The sequence below is a fragment of the Bombus pyrosoma genome, linkage group LG16, assembly GCF_014825855.1.
Source record: "Bombus pyrosoma isolate SC7728 linkage group LG16, ASM1482585v1, whole genome shotgun sequence".
NCBI classification, from domain to species: domain Eukaryota; kingdom Metazoa; phylum Arthropoda; class Insecta; order Hymenoptera; family Apidae; genus Bombus; species Bombus pyrosoma.
In genome coordinates this window covers 4,005,258-4,031,583 of record NC_057785.1, presented here as the reverse complement: position 1 = coordinate 4,031,583, position 26,326 = coordinate 4,005,258, and the positions used below count along the sequence as shown (strand labels likewise).

Sequence of the window (26,326 nt, the reverse complement as noted above, 5' to 3'; positions counted from 1 at the left end):
ACATTTTCAGAAATGTTTTCACATAGACATTGACATAATTTACCATACATAATGAATACAATATAATATAGAATATAGAAGATTTATAATACAGAAGAATTTCCATTCATTTTATTTTCATGAAAACAACCAATATACATATTCAACGAATTTAAATATTGCTATTTGTAGAAGAGATATACTAGATTCAATAGATTTGCATGAATTGGCAAATTTTTTCATTATAATTAGGAATGAAGAATAATTGCAGTAATTATCCCATTACATAACCAAAAAACCAGAGAGAAACGCGATTATTTCATTTATATAATCTATTTTAAGTGTCACGATTCAAATGTTACTCTATATATATGATTCAGTTATAATTTCAATACATACAATGTCGCATCTTATTTTGCTCAATAAACATTTAATTGGTAAACGCTAAAATAATTCAATTGGTTATTCAACTTTGACCTCTGCATATCTATTATCTTCAGCTTCTATTATTTAACGAGATATTATTATTCTTCAAGGACTCGCTTACGTTAGAGCTAATCTATGAATAGGTATCAATACGCAGTTTCATAGGCAGGATTTGCGTGTTGTTCTTCCTGTTCGATTTTAATTCGGCTCGACGGATCTTTTTTTCGCGCACGTGAGTATCAGCCTTGACGAGTTTCTGCTTGCCGGAAAAGAGTTGCGTTTTAAGATAAGCTGTCGTCATTTACATAAGACAATGTTATCATGAACTGACGCTTACCGGGTTTACTTTGCAAAAAGCACATGCTGCTTAGAAATTATTAATCTTTTTATATGAACAGTTCTAACCTTCATGCATATTCATATTCCGGGGAATGTCGTTTGACGTTCCCATGAAGTGAAACAAGGTCAATTGATTTCGAATCGGAATTGAAGCACGTCTTTCTCCAGCACAGCGGTTAGACGAATTCTGTACATCAACATGTATCACAAATTGAATCTCGAAGTCAAGTATCTTACTGAACAACATCTTACCGGCTTCGAGAACTATAAAGTAAGTCCTCTAGCTAAGTATTTTTCTTCATAATTTGTATTGAATAATATTGAATTGCGTGGTAAAAATTTTCGTTTATTGTTAGTTTATTACCTCAGAATTATAATATAGATTTAAGAAAAGACTACAGTTTCATACATATTTTATCAAAAATTTTTCATTCATCTACATTTGCAGTATAGCTCAGTGGATACAAGCCCTCTCAGTGTATATATTATGCATCCATTTTGGAATAAAGTAGTACAGGTACATCCTTTATACAAAATGTTTGTTTATAATTACTTGTTCAATTTCATATATCAATTTGGAACTTTTTTATAGTATTGTCCGAAGTGGGTTGCCCCAAACGTATTAACTTTCTCTGGATTTCTGTTTACTGTCTTTAACTTCACGTTGTTTACATTTTATGATTATTATCTATATGCATCAAGTGATGATAAGCCACAGTATCCTCCTATACCAAGGTGGGTCTTTGCCTTGGGTGCATTCAATGTTTTTATGGCATATACTCTTGGTAAGTATAATCTTAATATCTCCTGTGAATTTACAAATTCATTGTATTTAATGTAATGTTTATTTTGCAGATGGTATTGATGGAAAACAAGCACGACGTACGCAAACATCAGGTCCTTTAGGAGAGCTATTTGATCATGGACTAGATAGTTGGACAACAATGCTCATTAGTGTTTGTATGTTTTCTGTGTTTGGTAGGACAGATCATAGTGTATCTCCATTAAGAATGTATTTCATTCTGTGGAACGTGTTTATTAGTTTCTACTTAACTCACTGGGAAAAGTATAACACAGGGGTACTGTTTCTTCCTTGGGGATATGATCTATCTATGGTAGTAAGTATTCATTCAAAATATCTACTAAATTATTGATAAGTGATTCATTGATAATTTATGGTTATCTCTAAAATTTTTAGGGTACTATTATTGTCTTTGTCATATCTAGTATAGGTGGACATAAAGCCTGGAAGGTTGTGTTCCCTGGTGGTATACCAGTTGGTGTAATGTTTGAAGTATTACTTTATGTCACTGCAATTGTATCTAGTTTGCCTGTAGTTCTATGGAATATATATAAGTTAGTACAATACAATTAAAGTAATTTACATTTTTTAGTAACGTTTTCTCATATATTAACAAAATATATTTTGCAATTTCTAGATCATATAGGGACAAGACTGGTAAAATGCGAACGTTCCTAGATGCCATAAGACCTCTACTGCCTCTAGCAGTACTCTTTTCGATTTCAACAATTTGGGTAGTTCATTCACCTAGTAATATTATAGACAAAGATCCTAGGATAATTTTCTTAGCAATTGGAACTATTTTTTCAAACATCTGTGTAAGATAATTAGTCAGAGAACTGAATTTAAACCGTTTGATTGATAAAAATTAATTTAATTAATTTATATTCTTTAAAATTTACAGTGTCGTTTAATTGTTTCACAAATGAGCAACACCAGATGTGAACTATTATCATGGATATTACTACCTGTAGCAGTTGCAGCCCTTTTCTCATTTATCTTGCCTAGTATAGATTTGGTATTCACATATATTCTTGCCATTATAGCTTTATTGGCACATATTCACTATGGAACATGTGTGGTAAGTTTTATATTATTATTTTCAACAAAACATTTTATAATACAGGGGTTTTCAAAATCGTGGTACAACCGGAAGCTTGTAATTATAAATACATTTTGTTTATACGATATGGGATATGAGGTAGTATATACAAAATATACAATGTGGTATAAAAATGTGAGCTGTGGAATGGGCTTGGGTTATTGAATATGAGATAATAAATATTAGATATTAGATATAGAATATACAGTTGTCCATAATACAGAAAGTGAGAGAGAGATCGATAGCTTAATATGCAACTTTTGAAGTATCAGATATGGAAGATTGAATAGAGTTGGTTCTGGAATATATGAGATAAGATGTGAGAATATAGGACGTAGAAGATGAGATATGATTCCCAGAGCAAGATGTGTGATTAAGATGCATGTATACTTAATGAATATACAAAAATAAGATGTTATTCTATATGTTTGACTTAGCTTTATACGAGGAATCCTTTCCAGTTGTATCATGATTGCAGAAACATCCTATATAGACTATTATTAATAAGTTATTTATTCCTTTAGGTGCGTCAGATGTGTCGTCATTTCCGTATTCACACGTTCCGTATTAAAGATCGTGCAGATTGACTACTTGCCGACGATACATGTTAAAAATGAAGAAATACGAACAAACGGTCGGAAAGAGCTACGAATGACTGAGTACAGAGCAGACAAACGGAAGAAACTTCAGAATTATGATTGATAAGAAGAACAAAAGAATATTTCAAATATGAACATGCAAATATTGAACAGTAGATAATAGGAGTTTATTCGAGCATACAACCATCTCTGATCATATATCTAAAAATAGAGAGAGTACCTTTTAAGTAATATTAACAATTTAGTTCCATTTCCATTTCATGTTGCTGTGATATAATTAAAGGAGAACCTAGAACCTTTCTTTATGTGTATGTACTCTCAAATAAGTTCACATATGTTCTCTCTACTTTGTCTTTTTGTGTTCTGTTCGTAACTCTGACTGTGCATAGAGCATTTATTTAAAGCACGCAAGGCTTTTAGCTGTTGCGCATCGAATTCTTCGTTTTTAACATGTATTGTCTGAAAAATGAGATTATGAATCTGGCTTGCTCAATTTTCCCATAAAACGAACATTTCTTTCCTTTAGAGAAATTAAAAAATTTGTGGAGAAATTTAAGAGTCAAATTTCGAGATTTTTTGAACTTTTGAAGGTCTCCACAGAAGCTTTTCTTTCGTTTCGAGTGATTGCTAAAGGATGAAGTTTTCTTTTGCGTGAAAATTCTGAGCAAGTTGGCAGATGAACTTCGATATGGATAAAAGAGAAAGGGTGTAATGCTGGTGTAATAAGATAGAAGACATTATTTATTTTGCGTAAGGATGTATGTGTATGTTATATTATATTTAATCGGCTTCCTGAAACGAAGAATCTTTGCAAATAACGATAATGTTGAATCACAAATTTTGACTTAGATTAAATCAAGTCAATCAAATTGATTCAAGTACCTAGCGAGTAACTGAAGAAAAGATATGCGATATTTCATTTTCTTCTTTCTTTATAAAATATTCCAAATGACGTTTTAGCCCATACTCATTGCGGATTTTTATGCATTTATGGGAAATTTGAAGATGCAAACATATATAGAATTTGCATAAAGCGCAAAAATACATAAAATATATTACTAGTTACAATATTCAATAGGTAAAGCAAGCATGCTTAGGTTTCACTTTTTTATTTGTGTTTATAAAAATATGAATTTGCCTAAAAATTCGCAATCTAAAAAAATTCAATAAGTTTTCAACGTGGGAAAAAATATATGAAATCACAGTCAGAAGTCAGAAATCATGCAACAATTAATTATCTGATCTTTTTTTGTTGTTAATACCAATCAATTATTATAATTTTTGTCTATAAGATATGTAGTTGGTGACAATAGCAGATGGTGTAAAATATATAAATAGTAATTATATTAATTAATTTGTGAACTGAAATGAATAATCTGGCTTGTAAGTTAGGAAACAGTATATGCAACTATTAAGTGTTAAATAATTCCCACGTTGTACGAATAAAACGAACAAATAAGTCAATGTAACACTAACCAATTTGTTGAAATGTGTATTATCATGGATTTCCATTGATTTTATGCATTGAAATTCCATTATTAATGTTTTAAGCGAAAATTTTTCTATTCCTGCATTTAATATTGTTACTAGTCTAATTTATGTTATCGATATACATAATTTTAAGAAATTTAACGCATTGCATTTTGTAAAAGAAAAAATTAATTCAAGCATTTGTTCGAAATTGTAAGTAGAGTGGAGAATGTTAATAGATGTAACGAGTTTTTTGTAAACTTTAGTATATGTACATACATAGTCTCAAAAGAACTTACCGAACGTGTAGGAACACGAAATGCTAAATTTTTTAACTAACCTAAAGGTGTTTATGGACATACTTGTACAAATAGTAATTAACGAAAGCTATGTAACTTGTTCTAATTAAAACACCGTTTATGTAACTTTACTTTTTAGATATTTAGTTCTTCTTTTCTATGTAAGGTATCTGTATCGTTTATAATTCATCGAATATAATAATGTATGTATCAATTTCTCGAACGTTTGTTTTTGCCAAAGATGTTAAAAATAGGAATTTTACATAAATATTTCGCTTACTGCGAGCAGTTATATACACATTTTATCTATATATTTTTAATGCATTGATAATACAATTAAAAGCACAAAAGACTGTTTTGCATTTACTTTACTTTTACATATAATCCATGTAATTATAGAAATGAACAAAGAGTTATCTATTTTAGGAATACATCTCTTATATATTTCAAGATTATGATAAAAATGATTTTGTAGATATAAATAACGTTTATAAAGTAGCTATAAAATTATATATAAAACCTAACACCCATAAAAAACTTTACTATTTTTTGCGAGATTGTAGGTACTCTTCTTTTATTTTTTCTCTTTCTTCGGGTAAAGGGAGGTGCGGTTTTATACCTCGCATCTTCCTATTGATCATTACTTCTTTCTAAAACATTAATAAAATATTTGAAGCACACTGTATTCAGAACTAACATTAATGTACTTAGTGAATATATATGTACAATTACCCAAAATTTCTTACAGAGCTTGTAATTTTCAAATTGCATTACGCAATTATTAGCTTCGTATTTATTGTCTTCTAGGCATTTCGAACTGATGTTATATTCCTGAAAAATAATAAACAAGATAAATTTGTTTGTTATACCTTTGAGGTTAAGTAACAGACTTTCCATCAACTTTTAAAATAATAGATTAACAGCTACAATTTATCTACTCTTCCATTCTTCTCTAAATTAGTTTCTAACTTTTCAAATTGTAAGTTTTGTTTCTTTAAATATCTTAATTGAATAAAAAGGTTCAAATTATATAACCTCAAAGAACTAAATCCCGCACACGTACTCGTAAACAAGGATTAATTAGACGCTGATTTTGCGTGAGTTTCTCTTTTAATGTCGATATATGTTTATTATTTGTATTTGAAGTACTCATTTTATTTTCCAGATATTCAAAGTTTATCAGTTAACATTGATAGTCCTGGCTTCCTCCAATTATAATCGAGTTTAACAAGTTTTATTTATAAAATGATAAGTCTTTAAAATATCAAAGTTAATTAAAATATACAGTAGAAATTTAAATTAAAATCTCAAATAATAAATGTAAGTTTAAATAAGTATCAATTATAATTGTCTGCTTTTATATAAGCATATATATATTTTTAATAATTATATATGTATGTACATATTACAAAATGAATCCATAATACGATATAATCTTATAAATCTTCTACAATGATTATGAATTCTGTGTAATTTCAGTTTTAAAATTTATGTCATTATTATGAAAGTACCTAAATATGATCATAACACTATCTCCTCAACTTGCATTCAAACGAAGTTACATAACCTTAAACAAACAAGTAGAAGCCTCTTTTTGTTGTTTTGAAAAATAGGTAATTAACTCTACACCTGTGATAAGAGGTAGCTTTTGAGAACGTAGCACTGAAATATTTGGTTTTTAAATTGTATAGCATGGGAGAACACTTTTCTTCCATGATAATTGAGGATAAATAAATCCTAAATACTTCAAAGCATAGTACATATAAACCTATACGCGAAGACAATGGAATTGAATGTTATTAAATTACAATACTTTTTTTATTTCAAATGCTTATAAATCGCGATAATATCGTTCTCTCACAGTTGATGAGCATTAAAAGAGATCAGCCTATACTTTGTACACAATGATAAGAAAACCATATCTATAACTCCTCAAAATTTACAATATTCTTTTTTCAGAACCTACAAATTCTTAATAGTAAGTTCGTCAAATTTTAAAAATAGAAAATGGAGCGCAGAGAATAATATAGTTAATTGCAGGTACAGGGTCACTATACTGGCGGGAGTACAGTGTGCTATTTGTATCGAGTGATCTAAATATCGGCAAGTTGCAGCTGGAAATAATATTTAAGGTTTTACATATAATAAATATTCAAAATATTACAAATTTTACATATAAAATATTTAATATTCAAATATTAGATTAACTAACCAATTTACGTGTTTTCGAAATTCTGTTGCACCTTTTGCCATTTTGCAACCATACTAGAAACTTCTTTATGCTTTTTACTAATACCAATCCTTGTCTGAAATCATAACACAATGTAATTTCTTTCTAATCTATATATCAAATTAATTTTACTTCTTTTATTCAAATATTTTACCCTTTTCCTTTTCTTTTCTTTCACAGTAGTTTCAACAGGGATAGGTTCTTGCTCTGTTTCTAATTTGGCTTCCTCTGTTGGTAAGGATGACGGTTCCACCGTCATAGTATCTTGTCTCTGAGGAACTTTCTCCATTCCGATATTCTCTATTCGCGCAATATCATTGTAAAATGAATCTAGTGCAGACACTAAAGATTCTTTCGCTGTTTTAACTGGTGGCTTCTCAATGACCTTATGATTTGTATATATTGGAGTGTAGTCAGGTATTAGCTGAATTGCAGGCTGCACATTGTGCTTATGCGGAAGTACTAAGGCCGCTGGCTATTTGACAATAAATATAACAAGATTAATTACAGAAGTAACCTGATTGTATTAGTATATTTAAAATTTAATTTAAACATACAGCGTGTAAGTGTTGATGATATGCTGGATATTGAAGATAATGTTCTTGTACTATGGTCGCTGGATGACTTAGAATAGGAACTGTCGGATCTCTCGCAGTTGCATCGTAGAGCGCAGCACCTTGTGACTGCACAGCGCCATAAATAATTCTCTTCAGGGCAGTTGCAGGTATCTCATAAGGTGCTTCTGTTAAATCGACACCTGGTGGCAGGGGTTCTGCGCTAGTTACGTTTGCAAGATTGGCAGGCTGAGGCGACAGTAAGGCAGAAGATGGGGCAACAGAATTTTCTAATTGTTTTATTTCCGCGACTGCTGCTCCCTCTGCAGAAAGAAATACATCAATTTATATTTTAAATACCTAAGTGTGTAAAGAAAAATTGATTTAATAAGGATGCACCTTCTCCTAGTCGTGGTCTCTTATCATCCAATTTGTCATTGCACTTATCTTGTTTCCTTTTGTCCCTCTTCAAATCCTCCGCGTATATTCTTGGGGGTGGAGGTGGGCTCGGATTTGAAATTTGGGGTGGAGGCGGAGCTTCTATGTCGCTGTTCCTTGGCATCGTCATGTCCTCTGTTGTCTCTCCACCTTCTGATTTCTTTGACTTTGATCTTAGTCCTTCTTCTTCTGCTATCAAAGAGGAGCATACATTATTCACTAAATAAATTGAGAGTCTAACTTTATATTGCAAAACTTCACCATACCAGGTATAATAATATCTTCTTGCTCAGCTGGAGGAGGCGTGGAACAAATTTCCATTTCTTCAGCTCCACCGGCGATGCCAGTATCCGGATAAGTCCATTGTGTAATTCCAGTGGCAGTGTTCTGGTAATAATATCGCTTATGCGACCTGGAAAAAAGCCCACAAAGGGATGTAGCACAATGACGAATAAAAGTGACTTACTTGCATGGTTTTTTCTTTACATTGATAAACATTGGAAAGACGTTACTCCATGAAAAGAACGTCCTCCTGAGTTCTGAAGCAACTTATTAGCTAGAAAACAAAAAGTTAATACTCCTACCTGCATCTCGGTGTGCCATTAAGTCAGCGAGGCCCTTTTATTATAAAAGGATTAAGTGTTACTTAGCGGTTACATAGAAGGCGATGTCTTCCGCAAACTCGAACATTGAGAATTACGTCGACAATATCTGCGTTACGCTAGCGAAATATTAAGCGGATTGATTATGCGTGTAACTAAGGGCGCAAAGGCCTGAGGATGACTTTCAAAGATATACAACGACGTGCACTCGTTGAGGAACCAAGGGAAGCGCCTTTTAATTGTTACATTTCAACAAATTGTTTAAACATGTAGAAGATACAACTTTTCATGAAATGTATTTTTTTTTAACAAATGACGTATATAGGTGACATTAAAAACATGTACATAAAATGTAGTGTAGAGAAACGAAAACTTCGTACGATATATATGTAATGATCGTCTACAAGTATTGTTACTTTGATGCTTTGACTAACAACTTTGTGTACAACTTGTTTCAATGACTTGATAAATCTTTTCAATGATGCCTAGCTTCTTTAGGTTCCTAGTTCCTTCATATGATTTCGTCCAAGAAGAACTTGAATTAATTTGGTATAAGCTTCTTTTGATATTTAATGGTTTCTTCCAGTAACGACCATCCCCTTTTATCACTTATCCCTTCAGGTTACTAAGTCTGTTTAACACTCACATGATTTAAGATCTCTTTCAAATACTTCTCAGGTTTCATGACTGCGTCTCTAATGGATGGTTTTATCCATTTGGTACAATCTCTGTCTCTGCACTTTGTTGAGGTGAGCTTTTGACTCTAGTTATTTCAGAAGTTTAGTTCTTGAAGTGTTCAAATATACTGGATAATATAATCTTCATGCTTTAAGTCACTAAACAATGCTCCTAATGTTTGTTAATTCTTCCACATATACTCTTCGTTCATAATTTTAGATAATGCACATTTGGTCTTTGAGGCTCCACTCTGAACACAAACCTATCTTTTTATTACTTAGTTACTTTATAAGATAACCCGGTACTGTTTGCACATTTATGTATAATTTTCAATAAATTTAATTAATAAAAATATTGTCCCTTAAGGGACGTAAGTAGAATTAATGATCCTAAAAACTTTAAAGAATTTCATAATGTTTTATTCTGAAATTGATAAAATCAAATTGATTAAGTTTCTTAATAAGGATATGACAATTGTTCGTTCAATTCTTTTACTATGAATCATGAGAGGAATTAAAAAAAAATTCGAAAAAATACTTCGTGTTTTAAATTCAAGATACGATCTCGTGAAGAAAATTAATTTGAAACAAAAAGATTGAAATTATCACTCGTTATCGTTATTAAGTGTCTTGCTAATGACATGTGCAAAGATTACATGACTTGAAGATTTTTAGAATAATGACGTGTATAACATACACGATATCTTGTATGGTACGATTTATGTTTATTTATATGAAATACACAAATTTTAGATGGTATACTATACCTATCCCACTGACATAGCCATCCAGGTGGTGCTGCATCTTGTTCCAAGCGTTCCAATTCGTGACTGGTGTCACTCAACCATCTACGCAAGTAATTCTTTTCTAAACAACCTGCTTCCCATGCAACAAACAATGTCTGCAACATAATATTTAATATATCATTCATTATACTTGTTGATTTCATACATACAATATTATATTTTATCTGATACAATATTATATTGGTTGATCTCTTATAACTATGTAAAAAGGAATCTTATTTACTTGTAGCTGAATAGACATCAATTGAACTGGCGATACACCTGGTTTTCCTTCTGATAGAAACTTTAATTTTTCAAGTATGATCTGGGATAGTAGATTAACCTCCCCTTCATCTTCTTTGGATTCACCATTCGTTTCTGATGTACTTGTTTCTCCTTCAGTACTATTTGATTCATCTTTGCAAGTTGAAACATTCTCTTCCACGTTCTCGTTCGCAGTGTTTGGTTCTTCTTGCTGATCAACCTGAGGTTCAATAAGATGCTCATCGCAAGAGTTCATTTCCTCGCGTTGGGTCTCTACTTCCAGTTTACTCGTTTCATTATCATTATTTGTTTTTATCTTTGTAGATGGAACTAAAAAAATAAGTGAATTTTAATTTAATTCGTGTTATAATTATTGATTTGTAAAATATTCTTACCATCAAATGCAATACGTTTTTTCCTTTGAAAAAATTTATTCCGACCATGTACGTTATCGACAAATTTGTTTCCCTTTTGCATATCCTCCTCTGTTTTAGTATTTGAATCATCTCTGTATTCTAACCTTTCTAGAATGTCTTCATTATCTTCTTGTACGTTTTTCCTTTCGCTATTAATTTCTTCATTGTCATTACTCTCTGTTATTTGATCATCATCAATTTTACCTAATAACATACTCTCCATGGTTTCTTTGGTTTGAGGAATTGGAAATAGAGCTTTTCTCTCCTGTTTATCTTCAGATTCTTCTTCAACATCTGAATCTTCATCATAACCAGGCACTAAAGAAATGCGGAAGTCTACATCGGAGTCAACACTGTGTTTATTACTGCTTTTCTTTGTTACAGATTCTTTCATCAATCGACTATCATTATTAATTTTATCCGTATAATCTATCTTTTGAACAGCATCTTGTTTAATTTGGTTTATTAAGTACTTAGCCTCTGCATCATCGGATGGTTTTGAGTCCACGGATTCTACCATTGATTCTTCTATAGTACCTTTGTTTTCGTACATTTGATTTGGATTCTGAGAAATTGTCAGTAACTGTGGTTGGATTATAGGAGTTGATGTAGAAAGTTTTTCAGGGCATCTCAATTTTGGTGCTGTACTTGTGCTTTTCACCGATGATTCTTTTACATCGTTCTTTGATCGATTCTCATCCACTGTATCTGAATCACTTTCATCACTCCCATAGGATGTGATCATTTCTATTTTCCTAAATCATTAAATTATTCTTTCTAAGAAACCTATTAAAGTGAGATTTAAAATTACTAATGCCTTAGCGTTATACCCATCATCAGAATCGTTATCCATGGTATCAGATGTGTTAGCAGTGTCTGGATCAGTTTGAGATTCTGGCTTCTGCAAAGTCTCATTGCAAATATATCTATTACGATTTCGAGCCACCACTTCTCGCGGGATCATACCTTCTGGTATATTTTCATGGGATTGTTGATCTAAAAAGATTCCACGTTATCGATTAGAGAATTCATATCTGTTAAAGAACAAAATAAAAATTCAACAAAATACAATTACATGTAACTGATGAGAAATCAACCCAATGAGACTCTTGCATTGAAAGTGGTTTTATAACAGAGCTCGTTTTAATGTTGTTTTTTAAGTACCGTAATTCATCTGGCATTTCCCAGGTTACTTCGTTAGTCTCAATGTGCCAATAGTAAGGATAACCTGAAGATTCATCTAAGCATTCTCTCCACACTAAAATGGTTTTCATTATTCATCTACAAAGTATTGCAAAGACATTCTCTAAATTCTAAGATATGATAGTATCTTACTGAGTGCTTGTTGATTTGTATAATGTGCTAAGCGTGTGTTAGAATTTGTTGTTAAGGCGACATTGCTAGATTCATTTGAGACTGGTTGTTTGGGTGCAATCAGTTGGATTTCCTACAAAATTTCAAAGATCTTACATTTTTTAATGTTTTCTAAAAAATTATGATCATGAGAAGCCTTACTTACTTTAAAAAAATTATTAACTTGATCATCTAATTTGCAATCTTTCTTTGAGTCTTCAGTATCACTATCTGAATTATAGTGACAAAGTAAATTTGCCAGAGGATTTGTAGGTATGTTTTGTCCAGGGTAATCACTATTTATATGTTTGTGTTTGTCTAAAAAAGGTAATGATGAGACATATTACATAAAATTTAAATCTATGTACGAGTTTTTATTAACAATTTCTTTTTATTAATAAAATTGAATGTATAATTACAGAATGCTACTGTATATATATAAAATTCTCTAATACCATGCACTTCTGTAACAGTTTAACATCTAAAAATAGATATAATGCAATAATAGAATAATGCAAATAAAAATTTGTTAATTAATATGTGTTTACTTTGTAAATGTTCTCCATGAAAACCGGACTGCGATTGATTAAGTTCTAAAACAGGCCTTCTTTGACGTCGCTTCATAATAAAATATAAGTTATATATGTTACAGATAATAAAAATATCTGCAAATATGAAAATTAAACGTGAGTAGAATGATGAGATCATATCTAGTTATTTAATCAAGTGACGCAAATCTGTACGCTATTTTTACGTACATTTAAAACGAGAATGTATTTTCTCATAAACAATACAGAAAGGTCATTCATAACCTCAAAATATACGCTTATTTGCTTAAACAATTGCAAAGTATGAAAAAGAGCATAGACTGAACACTTCGACTGATAATTACGAAGTGTATAAAAATACAGTACTGTACACTTCACACATATCTTAAGAACTTCTAAAGATCTTAGATATTGCAAAAGAGAGGTTATGTTAAACTACAACGAAAAGTCATACTCCCATCTTCAACGGTTATCGATCACTAAATCATTCATTATTAGTTATACAAACCACAGAATAATTTGGTTATTTAAAGCGCCATCCAGTGATACATTTTCTAACTTATATCTTATAAACCGTGGCGGGAAATGTAAAATTACCCGTCGTTTCTATATGGAATAGCTTTTTATTCAAAGTAATATTACTAGAAAATATAAATTCTCGTATTTATATAAATATTCAACTATATTCTGCTAACAATTCATTCTATAAATATAAAACTCTAAATGGAAGAATGAAAAAGGAATGAAATCCTTGAGTTTAAGGGATTCGATCACGAATGTAATTACTTATAACATATTTATTTATAATGTTTTAGTAATATATTCCTTACTGTAGACATATATTTATATCATATGGCAGCATAGTAATATGACATTGTATAATATAAGTGAGGTGACTGACAAAACGATTCATATTTTTAATTCTCTTTGTTCTCTGGTCAAAGACCACAATCATATCTTTTTCCCATTCGTATTCAATCACTCTTACATTTCACGCACGCATACGCTCATTAATGTTCCAGCCTCGTGGTACGCGCGTCTAGGATATTCCTTTTCCCCTCAGATAATTCGCATCCATTGTACTTTCTTGATCGCCAATCGATCGATGCTGGAACTCAAAATGGCGTGTTTTGACTCGCAAAAAATCGTATCTCATGATCTTTTAATCCCCATTTACGTGTTATATTCGCCGTCGTTTTCAGTTTTTATTGATAGGTATATCAGGCTAATGGGCGCGTCGCAGTGCGCGCGCGTGCACCGACCTCAAGTGCGAACCGGCACGATTAGTCGATAGCTGACGATCGCAACCAAGGTTACCTACATATATATACATATATATATATGTGTGTATATTATATGGAGCTCGTCTACTATGATTTGTAACATTATTTCATACTTACTCGGCTAGTTAAAATATCAATGTACATTATAATATACTCTAATAACGATAATGCAACATCGTTAATTTATTATACTTTGGAACTTAGAAAAATAGTCCTAGCTAAGCGTGGCCGCGTCCCGTGGAACCTCACGATTATCATTTTATTATTGGAAATACAAAAACTTAAGTTTTCCCCTTCGGAAGATCGATATCGATCTTCCTAGGGAATTTATTCTTTCAGATTACCAGATCTGATCGAAGCACCTGGTGGTCATACCAAGTTATGCATAATATCTCTAGATAGCAGTAGGTGAAACTGAATTCCATGTTATTCTAGAAGAGAACAGTTCCTTGAAGCAACTAAAAATTAAAGAGAAAATATTATATAATATTTAATTAAAATTCAAATTTGATTTTGGAATAATTTTATAGTTCCTGTTCATGCAAATTTTGATTAAATATTGAATATAGTGATTAAAATTAAATCTAATATGGATAAATGGAATCATGCCTGAGGAAAATACTCTACAAGATCACCTAATTGACTAAATTCTTTACGTCTTCATAATCTCAGGAGCAAGAATTTCTCCTAAATTGCAAAAGAACTGTCTATACTTTCTATTATACATTATACCAATCTCTGGAATTATTTTCCCCAGGATTTATGTTGCATTTCCCAAAATCCCCTAGTAAATTAAAAATAGTAACATTGTTAACGTGAACAGAACGATATCGGGTAATTACAGATATTTAAGAAGGTCACCGGATGATTGTTTGTTAATAAGTCAATTATTTATTGTTACCTTTCAGCAATGAAACGAACGTTTAGCAGGAGCACGCGATGCGGTCACGGCACAATAAAATCTATTAAAAACGATCAACGGAACAACGGTAGTACTACCTCTTTGAAATTCTCACGCTCTACAATATGTCCTACTGTTGATTTATAATTCGATCGATGATCGCGCACACCATCGATCCTCCATCTTGAATTAATGTGGACTTAACACTGACTAAATTATCACCGGAATCGGTGACATTAGAACCCTATTCTTTACCATTTTTTTTGCTTTTCTTTTCATTTACTTGCGCGAGATTTATCGATTCGCTATCAAGCGTCACCTTTTGGCCGGCAGGCTGTCAACCTATAATCGATAACGGAAGTAGTGATCACGATAGAAAATATCGTATACTTAATATTCCCTATATCTAGAATTCCATTTCTAGTAACTATTTATATTATTGAGAATAATGAAATTACATGTTTTTTTGCAATCTGAAGTATTTCGTTTGGTTCGAAATTAGTCAAATTATAACTACTTCTTTTTAATGATATTATCGATTAGGTTGGCGGTCTACTTGCCGTGAAATGAAACAAAAATAAAGTGTGGCCTCCAGCTTAACCGATTCTTGGCTAATTAATAACTAATCGACCCTTCTCACTCGAACCACTTTTTACCTCTCTCGTTAATATATTCATGCTCATTATTCATACATAATATTTAATAACTCGGAGAATTCCTCATACGATTCCATTTTTCTCTAGATGACTCTGTATACTCGCTTCCACTGCAAAACGCAAATGAGAAAATCGAAATTGATCGTTGTAACTAGGTGTTCGAGTGTGAAGGGCTTTTTTACCTCGAATGGGCTCTACTATTGATAATCATTTGAATCATTAATAAACATCGATCGTCATCAAGATCGATAACGTCGCGACGCAATAAATCTTTCACAAACAATGGAAAACAGGTTACCATGGCCAAACACGCTGGGTGAAAACGTGCCTTAAAGTATACGTATTATTATTATTATTAATTATTATTAGCAATTCGAACGCACACATCTTTATTTATTTATTTATTTTTTCTTTAATATTATCGTTATCGATATTACTATTAATATTATTGTTATCATTATCTTTATCATTACAATTATTATTTATTTAGAACGACATAAAAAAGTCAGTCCTCGAAAGCAGAAGTTCCATTTCACCCGTTGTGCCTGGCTCACTAACGCCCAAATCTTACGGTCATGTGTGAACACACTGAACATAACGTAAATCGAAAAAACAGAGTTTTTACCCATTCCATAATGATTTTTTCATCTTATTCCTAGATTTCTTTTCTTATCGCGAGAATGTTCGTTACGATGCGGACCTCAAAGCGACTTGGACAAACGAATACGCGTGACACGCAAAAACAGCGAAGAATACGAATATTTTATAATCTCTAGCTACAAAGAATTCCCATAATTGATCTAAATTCTGTTATATTGCAGGAAATTCTATTTCGTTTTGGTGTTGAAGTTGCTGTACTTGTATCCGCGTACTGTGCTTTTATATCTTCTTGGAGTGCGTCCGGCTTGACCAACGTTTAAAAAACAAAAATTATTATAGATACCTAGTAACATTTTTGATCTAAGGAAAATTTACTTAGATATTCTACCAACTTATGATGAATCTTCTGTTGAAAACTGTAAGATCTAAAATTTCAAGGGAGATCTTTGATGATTAGAAAAATATCCCTAGATGAACACAAAATTTCTAGAAAGCCGGACGCATTTACAATTGACACTGTCACACACAAGATACGCATTTTCATTTACTTTCCCATTCGACACTATCTTTTGTGTTCACACACTCATCTATGCTTTTCTTTCCTTTCATAGTTGATTTTTCTCTGGTTCGCAGGAGCGGTCAATGGGCGTCTCAAGTAAAAGCGCGCTGCGACACGCACTTACAAATTGTAATTAATTATACTGACACGCTACTATATATTCTTCAATATAATATATATATATATCTACTTGCTTGGTATAGCGATCAACGATAGTTGTTTTTTCTTCTCCTTCATTTTTATATGTATAATTTATATATATATATTTTTCTTTCTTGTCTTATGTATATATATATATATAATCTCCCTCCCTCCCTCCCTCCCTCCCTTTTGCTCATTCATTCATACTTTTAGCCACACATTCATCTTCTGGATCGTTCAGCAGCTTCGATCGGAGGATCGATCGATCCTCGAAATTCGAGTCAAATTTATTTCATGATACGCTTCTAAGTTGGGACTTTTAACTTTTTTTTTGTTGTTGCGCAAATACTGATATAGCACTCATCCATCATTTGTTCGTATCACTGTCCTATCCGCTCTCTTTCCCTCCTTTCGTAGTATCTCTACGTTTTCCCTTTCCTCCTTCTAAAATTAGTATTTTATACCTTCTAGTTCCTCGTTACCTATTCTACATTCACATAAACTTTCATTCGCCTTCTTCCAAGCTCACTCCTCTCTCCCCTTGCTTATTATTTCGCTCTGTCATTCATCTTCTGACTCTTCTACACACATAACACTCGATGCATTCGATTTTGTAAATATATTTATACACTTAGAATTTTCAATTCTCTTGGCGATTTAATCGCCTGGCTTCTTTGTATCCTCTTTTTGCTCTTGTTTCTTTCATCCACACCCAGACACGTATGCTTGCCTCTCACTCTTATTCATTCGTTCCTATAACTGTTTACCAATCATTCCCTATAGATGTTAAAATTACTGAGGAAATTGGTTGCACAGTGGGCTATACATTTAACAAGAATTTAAACACTATAAACGAAAAAGCTCCTTCAAATTTATCATTAACTTCATTGACAAGTTAGTCTTTCATTAAATTAAATTGTGTGTATGCTTGGAGTCTCATCGATATCGGGCTAAAGCGTTCAACATTAAACTTCTTCTATGTGTAACAGTAACCAATGTGCAACAGACTTCCTCAATCAAGGTGTATGATACAACAAGTGAATTGCAATTATTCATCCACGCTATTTCTATTAACAGAGAGTTTCACAGGCTCCCCTCTAAATAATCGTAAGCTTTTTATTCTTTCACTTTTTCTCCCTTCACATGACAGTGATTGACAGCGATATTGTGTGTGGAGATCCGATGATCTAAGCACTGATTATATGTACATGTTTACGTAGAGATTCCTATGAAATATTAATCTGTATAAATCATAATAAACATGATACAAAATCGTCAATTAACATGGAATGAATAAAAAAACCATTTGTTGAAATACAAATTTATCTTAGTGTTTCATCCCTTCCACACGTGTGATTCAGTTATCTGCGCATACTTTAATAATTAATACTCAACTTTTCATCATTATTCCTATTCTTTTTTTTTAAATTTTTTTTTTATTTTTTTGGTTTTATCAGTATTTCTCCCCTTATGAAGTTCTTGGGCTCAATAATTATCGTTCTAAGTATTCATCAGTCACGATTATTGTCAAACAATCTGAAAGCAATAGGAGTTGTTTCCATAAACGATATCAGAAGAAAAAAAACCCTCATGTGAAAGGGTTGACAATTGTCGCTCATTCGGTTCATAAAAATTCCTTTGTATAAAAATGTTTCTGGTTCTGGCGGGAATTACGAAAAAGGAGAAAAGAATCCGACCTTTGTAATACTGTAAGATAGTAGCTATCGAATAAGGACAGTATGAGATCGACGTAGATCAGTCTGATTATGAAAATAATTTGTCGACGAACCTTATAGATGAGGATGTGCATGTCATATGTCTTGATTTATGAAAATACGAGGTCAGAAGATGGATATGTTGGAAAACTGAATGATTCGATGAGCTGTATCAGATCCTTTTCCTTTATTATTGTCGAGAGCTCTAATTACAACATAAGACTATCATAAAGTAATAATTAAAATTTAAAAAAGGATCTAAGATCATAAATTGAACATTAGAATGAATTAATCAAATTTAATAGATGTATTACTAATATTATATTATTGGTAAATGAATTTTCGAGACAAAATTTTTATATTAAGGGATAGAACTCACGATCATTAAGGAAAAGGGAAGAATTTCAGGGTGCACATTATAAAGTGCCATTTAGTTATATTTTTGGGGGGCTAGGTCGAAGCTGCGACTAATCCTAAAAAGCGTGTTTCTCGTTTGTCTCGAAACGCGGCTCGTTTCCCTATCAATTACTAGAGGCCCTCTTATTTCTTCTTTTCTTTTGTTTCGAGTTCCTAATTGCATATTTCTCTTTCTCTTTCTTTCCTTTCTCACTCTCACACTCACTTTCATTCTTTTTATTTAAGTACTCCACTGAACCTTAAGAATTTTCTTCGTAGGCCCATCTTTCTACCACAGAAACAAAAGGATCTCTTCTTCTCTATGATATGTAGGACGATGAAAGCTTTAGGGTAAAACCTACGACCTAATTATGCCCCTGCTCGATGAAGGATGGAAACGATCAAGCGCAGAACCTTGATCGGCGGATCCCTTTAAATCACTTCCAAGATTTTGTGGGCCCAATTCTGACTAATTTCTCTATCTCTCAAAACACCTAACCTAAAACGTTACAACCGAATGTTATTTATTATTTCCTAGGTTAAGTGACAAGAAGTAGAAGGATGAAATCTTACATTGGGAGAGTCTTAATTGTCTCCGAGTCCATCGATCAGACAAGAAACCACTTTCCACCAGGAAGAAATGAAAAGAAGAAAGCGATCAAGACCGACCACGGCAAGTTCCTTGCTAGAAACTAGTTTCTAATATTCAAAGGAGGGCCCACATCTCGTTGCCATCATTCTGAATCCGTCTCTATCCATTTTTCCCTCTGCACTAGATAGAATGAATTCTGGCTTTGAGATATGTGTTCGCAGCTATTCCTTGGAGATAAGTGTCTTTCTACGTACAATTCACATAATTACACAAGAAGCTATACTCTTCTGAAGATAATTGCATTATGCACGGTCGTATCCAGTTCTGGGATCCTCACGCCTCTCAACGGCCTCCAAAACTGTACATCATGGATCAGAGAGAATATAACCTGGCCCCAGGACAGCCAGCTTCGACCCTGGTACGCGTGTATTCTGTGTATGTGTATATATATATATATATATATATATATAATACTCTTCTCTTCTATTTTATCTGAATAGAATTGTGTCGCGCGCATCCGTGATCAAAGACCAAGTCCAAATACGTGACGAACGAGACTCTACTTATTTACAGGCTTCACTGATCTCTCCTAACTTCATCAACTTCTGCATCATCGTCATCATCAACTTCTTCATGAATTGAGAAGAGAACGCTTCGTACATCGAATCCCCCGAGATGTGGGGCTCAGAAAACGACAGAAGAACTTAGTATTCTTCAAGAATATGTAATTATTCTTCCTAGTCATCTTCTTTTTTTTGTCTTTCTTCTCTGTACATAATTAACTCGTTGCTTGGTCTACTGACTCAAAGTATACATATATCTGTCTCACCGTTTCCTGTATAGACAACTCGACTACTTGCCAACTACTTACTATCCTGTGTGGCTGCTTCGTTTTTTTGGAGTCGTTGAGCACTGAATACGTGGGAGTGTGAAGTTCGTCGTTTCTACGTCTACGTCATGGTGAACGACGGCTCGAGGAATTCGAATATCTTCTCCGTTTCGTTTTTCATCATCCTCATGACTATTCTCTAAGATTCGCGCTCTGAGAGCGCATTGTGCTGCTCACTGTGTCTCTCTCTCCAGGATCCTCCCCCTCATTGAAGATCATCATCGTCTACCGGAAGGACGAAGGAAGAACAACGTAAATCGTAGCCAAGCTGGTTTTTGGAAATCGTCTCGAGGTTCACTGTGAGCTGTTTTCTTTGTCTTCCTCTTCCCTTTAACTTCCATCCATCTTTTTAGGTGCTGCAGCTCTTTTTTTCTGCTTCTAGACTATTCATAGAAGGATTTGAAGAGGTGAAAGGTATATTTAGAGTCAGACTTTGGCTTTTTATTCTTCGTTGTAGTAATGAAGTAGCATTTCCTTTAAACTGACCTGCATCTGATTTGAAAATCCATTTAGGTCTACTGGTATAAAAGAAGATAAACGAATGATAGGAATATCTAATTCGTTTCTAAAAGTAATCTGATGCAACACTGAATAGGATCTTCGTATGAATCGAATCGAGGAAACGAGTATTGAAAGTAGATCATCGAAGAAGTTTGTGTTGAATGATTCAGAATGAACCTCGTGACGATTCGAGGATTTTTGAGGAACAACTAGAAACTATATGATACGAACTACTTAAGTTTGAATCGTAGAAAGTCGATAGTTATACTCATTCGTTCATCTCTTCTTTTCTTTTTTAAACTTTCTTCCTTGAGAAATTTTTTTTTCAAGAGTGCAACAATTGCACTCTGGCTACTGTCTGCTTCTAAATCATAGAAAAATCATGAAAAAACTCTCTCAATCTCACTCCCTTTCTCTCGCTCTCTCTCACATTATTTTTTTTTGCTTTTTTTTTTAGAAACGTTTCAGTATGACAAACATGGTCCATCGTATATACGTAGTTCAATATATGTTAGCGCTAGGATTCGACGATTAAAAAGACCTGTATACGGGGAAATCAGAAACGATGCTGGTATTCACGAGTCATTGAAGAAGTTACGCGCTCCTAACCTCAAAATAATACCAAGAGGCTTTGTTGATACTTCTTCCTAATCTCATTGTGCGGAATTAATACTCAGAACCGTCGAATAGGTTACTTCTTCTTCTTTCATGTCTTTCCTAAAACTTGAAAATGAATGTGTTTCGTTGATTATAAGCTAGCAAGGAATTTTTCTTCCTCAACAGTGAAACAGATGTTAAAAATTCTTTGTGCCTTTTCTCTCGTGAAAGAAGTCTTGCTTTCCTCTTCTGCTCTTTTCTTTTACATATTTATTTTACAATTTCATCTCCCTCTTTCAAGCTTCATAGAAATAGCTTATCTGGAGATAAGCTATTAGTGTTCAAATATTAATCAGTTTTTTATCTTCTTCTAACACATTGCTCAAAGTGTAAAGGAGAAGATATAGAATTTAAAAATCACTATATTCACCATTCATTGAATCTTCTTTCTTTTGCAATGCATATTCTTCATATTTTCTCCTTTTTCAGTGAAAATTCGACGGCCCTGCTTCAGTGAATCGTGTACGCAGCAAGACAAACGCGCCTCCTTCTTCCAGATATTGGCGCGCTCGAGCTTATCAAAATAATCGGCCTATAAAATATCGCGGGGTTATCGTAAAGAAGAATAAAATCGCTCGAAGATCGTGTGCCACGGTAGAAAATACAAGCCGTTGGGTTCTTTTAGTTTTCTTCATTTCGCGCAAAAATTCGTTCGAAGAAACGTCTGCAGTCATGGTATTGGTTGTTCGATGAAACGCGATTGCGCAAGAGAATCAGGTAATGCGAGCATAATAAAAAATTAGATTCTTATATCGATATTACGCCCCTTGCTTCGTTTTTTTTTTCTTGCTTTTCCTTTCATTTTTCTTTCACTCACCAGTCTATTCTACTTCGTTTTTCTTCCACTCTATTCTCTTCTCTACACATCTTGTAAATGAATCCTCACGGAAGCCATGAGTGGCTCTTCGACCCTCTTCTTCCTCAGAAGTTTCGTTGTGAATTATTAGAATCAAGACCTTCTTCATTTTCCACGATTTTTTAATATTTCTTTAGTTTATTTTAAGCAATTGCTCGTTGAGTCTTCTTATAATGGAAAAGAAGAGGCCGACCGAAGATACCGAAAGAAAATACGATCTTCAGAAAGGAGTTAGAGAAGTCGAGGCCACGAACTTGCAGTACATTGGGCTCAGTTCCTTCGTTCGGTTCTTTCGATCAAGGGGTTCCATTAATAACGATACGATGTCTTTCGAAGGATCTTCAGGCCATCATAAACGAATATTTCATTGAGTACGAATTGTTCATCGAAATGAAATGTCTTGCAATTGATTCAAAACTGATTGTCAAATTCTGCTTTCGGCTAGTCCATCTGTTGCTTTGGTATTCAATTTTATATTATCTGCCCTTTGTTATATTTTATATTTCTTCATGCTCAAGAAATACAGAGAATGATTTCAGAAGTATGGATTAATCGGGCGAAGATAGAAGCTGATCAAAAAAACATTTTTTGTCTAACAGATATATATTCGATTTTGTTTTGTTTTCAAGTAGTTGACGTTTGAAAATGCGAGTATTTGGCGCCTAGCAGCAAGTAATTCGTTTTATAATTAAAAAAAGGGAAGGAAAATCGGACATACGTTTATTAGATAAGAAATGTTCTTTGCATCATCCTCTTCATCATATCTTACTTGATGAACGCAACAGTCCACTGGAAATTCAGTTTCTGACAATTGGGTTCTCAAAGATTGCATTTCTAATGCTTTTTGTTTCCTTTAAATGCACTTTTTCCAGACTGAACAAACCGAAAACGCTTGGAAAAGATACAAATGTGTGAAACCTGAATTTATCAACCTGAAATCCCTCATCAGACACGCATCAATCGTTCGATTCGAGTCACAATTAATAATTATGTATACGTAGCATAATATGTAGGTATAGGTATATATAACAACAGTCAATCATACAAAATTGCGGCAGTGTGCTTTCACGTATAATTATAATTAATGGTACGCGTATTTCTGGGCGCGTGATTTCATCGTTATCACTAAAAATTAGGAACGTCGAGGAACGCCGGCCGCCGAGAATATTCTCACAAACTTTACGTACTAAAAGTAAGGTTATCCTGGTCAATCTATAAACAGGCGATAATTCTTTTAAACATGGAAAATTCAACTTTTATATGAGCCTAATTATACAGAATCTTCCTGAGAAATTGTATATATAGCAATATTTTTATAAGGTCCTTTTTCAATTTCTATACAATTTTATGTTTTCGAATAGACGAATATAACCAAAAAAGTAGAATATAAATAGGCTCGTTTCATCCTCTAAATAACGAGCGCTTTACCTAATATAGATTCAAAAATTGAAGAATCTCTAGTCAGTTCATAAAACGGTATTACAATGTTTAAGAATTACGAACGTCAGTTTTATTATTGCATATTGGCTTTTAAAAAGTAATTCTTATATACATTTTATAAAAAATAAGCAAATATCTTCACGATAAAAATTTCTTCATGCAGCCCTGATCAAAGTTTCAGCTTATGTTTTTACAAATTCTTTACCTTGATAACTCAAATACATTTACTTTGCCTGATTTTACGCTCTCGCCATATTGTAGCTTGTTATAATTTTAGGTTAGGTTAGGAACACTAAGTAGACATCGCTACATATTCTTATAAAATAACGACAACGAGAGATCATACAGTACTTATACAATATAGAACTATTATATATAAATGGCACTAACATGGAACTAAAGAATGGAATTTTAAAATATACGGAGTGAAAAGGAGGAATATAAAAAAGAAGGGACCGGCGTTCCGTGGCGCTTGCACATCGAACGATAGTGAAACAGTCGGGGGCTCGATAAGATCGGAGATGTGGCTATGCGAATTATGGTACACAGACAATGAGCTATACAATGACCCTCGAATCTCGGCTACTCAAAACAAACACTGCCCCTGGTGACATCCTCTACCGAGATGCCGCCAATTAAACTAACACTGTGCGGAAAAAAGAGAGCGCACTGGAGTATGCGATAGCATACGTGTAAATATATTATATGCATAGATATATTCTTGTATCGTAACAGCATTTTTCAATAAGTCAACAGTGATATATATTTATGACTCCGCACTGGTTTGTATCTCGAGCTCAACATAGTAAGCCAAAGATAGTGAATCTGTAGATCTACAGATCTCTTTCTTTATTATGAGACTCGAGAATATCCCTGGGATAAAATTGGTATATATCTGTTATGACACAATTACAATGCAGGCCCCTGACCTATTGCAATTTATGTGTGCATTAGTGTACTATTTGATCAAAAAGTAAAGTTCCATCTTCAGGAATAATTAAGATCAAAAAGTGGCGTCAGAGAGATTTATAGAATACCTTAAATTATAGCTTCAACTATCGCCAAATTGTAATATGGGTATAATGTGGAGTCATAAAATATGTGCAGATCATCTTGATCTGGTACTTTCCTTTAGATGACTTTTGTTTATGTAATTTCAGCGAGCTCAAAAAATCATTTTTCCTTCCTTTTTCTCTTCTTTTTCTCTTAAATTTCGGATCACTGAATAGCAACAGAATTAAAAAGAAGAGAATTAGAGGAAAAATTGTTGGATAGTATGAACTTCCAAGAACTTGAATGTTTTGTTGAAGAACGCTGATACGATAAGTATATCGTATGCCATTTATACAGATTGCATTCACTCACGAGGACACGAGCTGAGAAAGCAATTTCGTAGCAGTCAACCCCTTCAAGTACTAAATATTTTTGAACAGGGTGCTTTCATCAACATTGTCTTTGATACAGGATTGTTCTTAACTATAGAAAATGATATTTTTTACCTTTCTTGACTAGATTAATAGTTTAAAATAAAATTTTGTTCACATAACCTCTCCAAAGGGCTAGTGAACATTCATCCTAATGTTACCATTATTCATACACGATGTATTATTTATACATTATTTATATAGGGTTGAATAATAGCTTTATTCAATCGAAGGAAACTCCTGTACTTAGTCTTCAGCAGTATGAAAAAGTGGTGTTTATTAAGAACTCTGCTTGTAATGGAAATAGCTTCCTTGCAATTCTCTTGTAACTTCGAACAACTTATGTTTAAATTTACAAAAAGCTATTCCCATTATGTGACTGGACATTAAGTACTGTATTAAACGTTTGATCACCACTTTTCTATACCACCCGAAATGGTAAGAATATTTAAATTGAATAAAGTTACTATCTCGTGCTGAATGAGTCGCTGAAAATTGTCATGTGAAATAACTTTGCTAATTTAAAAAAAATGTTTCCAACCGCTTAATCGTTGAAATTGAAACATTTTATTATTTAATTGAAATTCGTGTTTAAGTTAATAAGAATTAAATTATTCTCTCCCTAAATCGATCAACAGGAAAGTTAATGTAAATGACAACGTTTGACGACTCATTCTGCATATACATATATACATATAAACGTTTATTTATACATATTGTTACGAACACACGGTAGATTTTTGGGAATTTAGTCCTGTTTGAAAAGATATCGTCAAATAACCGTATGGCGCTAAACATTGCCAGTAGCGATACTAGTGCCACGGGTACTATAA

The 26,326-nt window shown here is 32.9% G+C and overlaps 2 protein-coding genes across 5 annotated transcripts; one reads left to right on the top strand and one right to left on the bottom strand.

Annotated features, from left to right (window-relative positions):
• The first annotated feature begins 100 nt into the window (after positions 1 to 100).
• LOC122576185 (ethanolaminephosphotransferase 1-like) lies at positions 101 to 5,147 on the top strand. Its single transcript, XM_043746090.1, has 10 exons — positions 101 to 416; positions 516 to 637; positions 804 to 1,015; positions 1,193 to 1,261; positions 1,337 to 1,529; positions 1,600 to 1,862; positions 1,943 to 2,100; positions 2,184 to 2,364; positions 2,451 to 2,627; positions 3,173 to 5,147. The coding sequence occupies exons 3-10, from the start codon at positions 944 to 946 to the stop codon at positions 3,233 to 3,235; spliced, it is 1,176 nt and encodes a 391-aa protein (XP_043602025.1). The 5' UTR covers positions 101 to 416; positions 516 to 637; positions 804 to 943; the 3' UTR covers positions 3,236 to 5,147.
• Positions 5,148 to 5,366: 219 nt separating this feature from the next.
• On the bottom strand, positions 5,367 to 13,370 carry LOC122576184 (formin-binding protein 4-like). Of its 4 annotated transcripts, none has more exons than XR_006319666.1 (17): positions 13,094 to 13,370; positions 12,884 to 13,000; positions 12,502 to 12,653; positions 12,318 to 12,429; positions 12,058 to 12,240; positions 11,813 to 11,978; positions 10,962 to 11,737; positions 10,547 to 10,896; positions 10,285 to 10,418; positions 8,505 to 8,650; positions 8,200 to 8,430; positions 7,804 to 8,123; positions 7,401 to 7,721; positions 7,229 to 7,322; positions 6,528 to 7,130; positions 5,763 to 5,847; positions 5,367 to 5,666 (listed from the first exon to the last, which is right to left on the bottom strand). XR_006319666.1 is itself a non-coding variant. In XM_043746089.1 (15 exons), the coding sequence occupies exons 2-14, from the start codon at positions 12,957 to 12,959 to the stop codon at positions 7,233 to 7,235; spliced, it is 3,057 nt and encodes a 1,018-aa protein (XP_043602024.1). In that variant the 5' UTR covers positions 12,960 to 13,000; positions 13,094 to 13,370; the 3' UTR covers positions 5,749 to 5,847; positions 7,229 to 7,232. The 4 variants fall into 4 exon arrangements, 1 of the variants encoding a protein (XP_043602024.1); XR_006319668.1 differs by having other exon boundaries at positions 8,200 to 8,427; positions 13,094 to 13,369; XR_006319667.1 differs by lacking the exon at positions 6,528 to 7,130.
• Between the last annotated feature and the right edge of the window lie 12,956 nt (positions 13,371 to 26,326).

Coding starts and splice junctions, on each gene's coding strand:
- LOC122576185 (XM_043746090.1), top strand. CDS start 944: ATGTATCACAAATTGAATCTCGAAGTCAAGTATCTTACTGAACAACAT. Junction 1,262..1,336: donor TTTGGAATAAAGTAGTACAG/GTACATCCTTTA, acceptor ACTTTTTTATAG/TATTGTCCGAAGTGGGTTGC. Junction 2,101..2,183: donor GTTCTATGGAATATATATAA/GTTAGTACAATA, acceptor TGCAATTTCTAG/ATCATATAGGGACAAGACTG.
- LOC122576184 (XM_043746089.1), bottom strand. CDS start 12,959: ATGAAGCGACGTCAAAGAAGGCCTGTTTTAGAACTTAATCAATCGCAG. Junction 12,654..12,883: donor TCATGGAGAACATTTACAAA/GTAAACACATAT, acceptor TACCTTTTTTAG/ACAAACACAAACATATAAAT. Junction 10,419..10,546: donor TGATGTCTATTCAGCTACAA/GTAAATAAGATT, acceptor ATTATGTTGCAG/ACATTGTTTGTTGCATGGGA.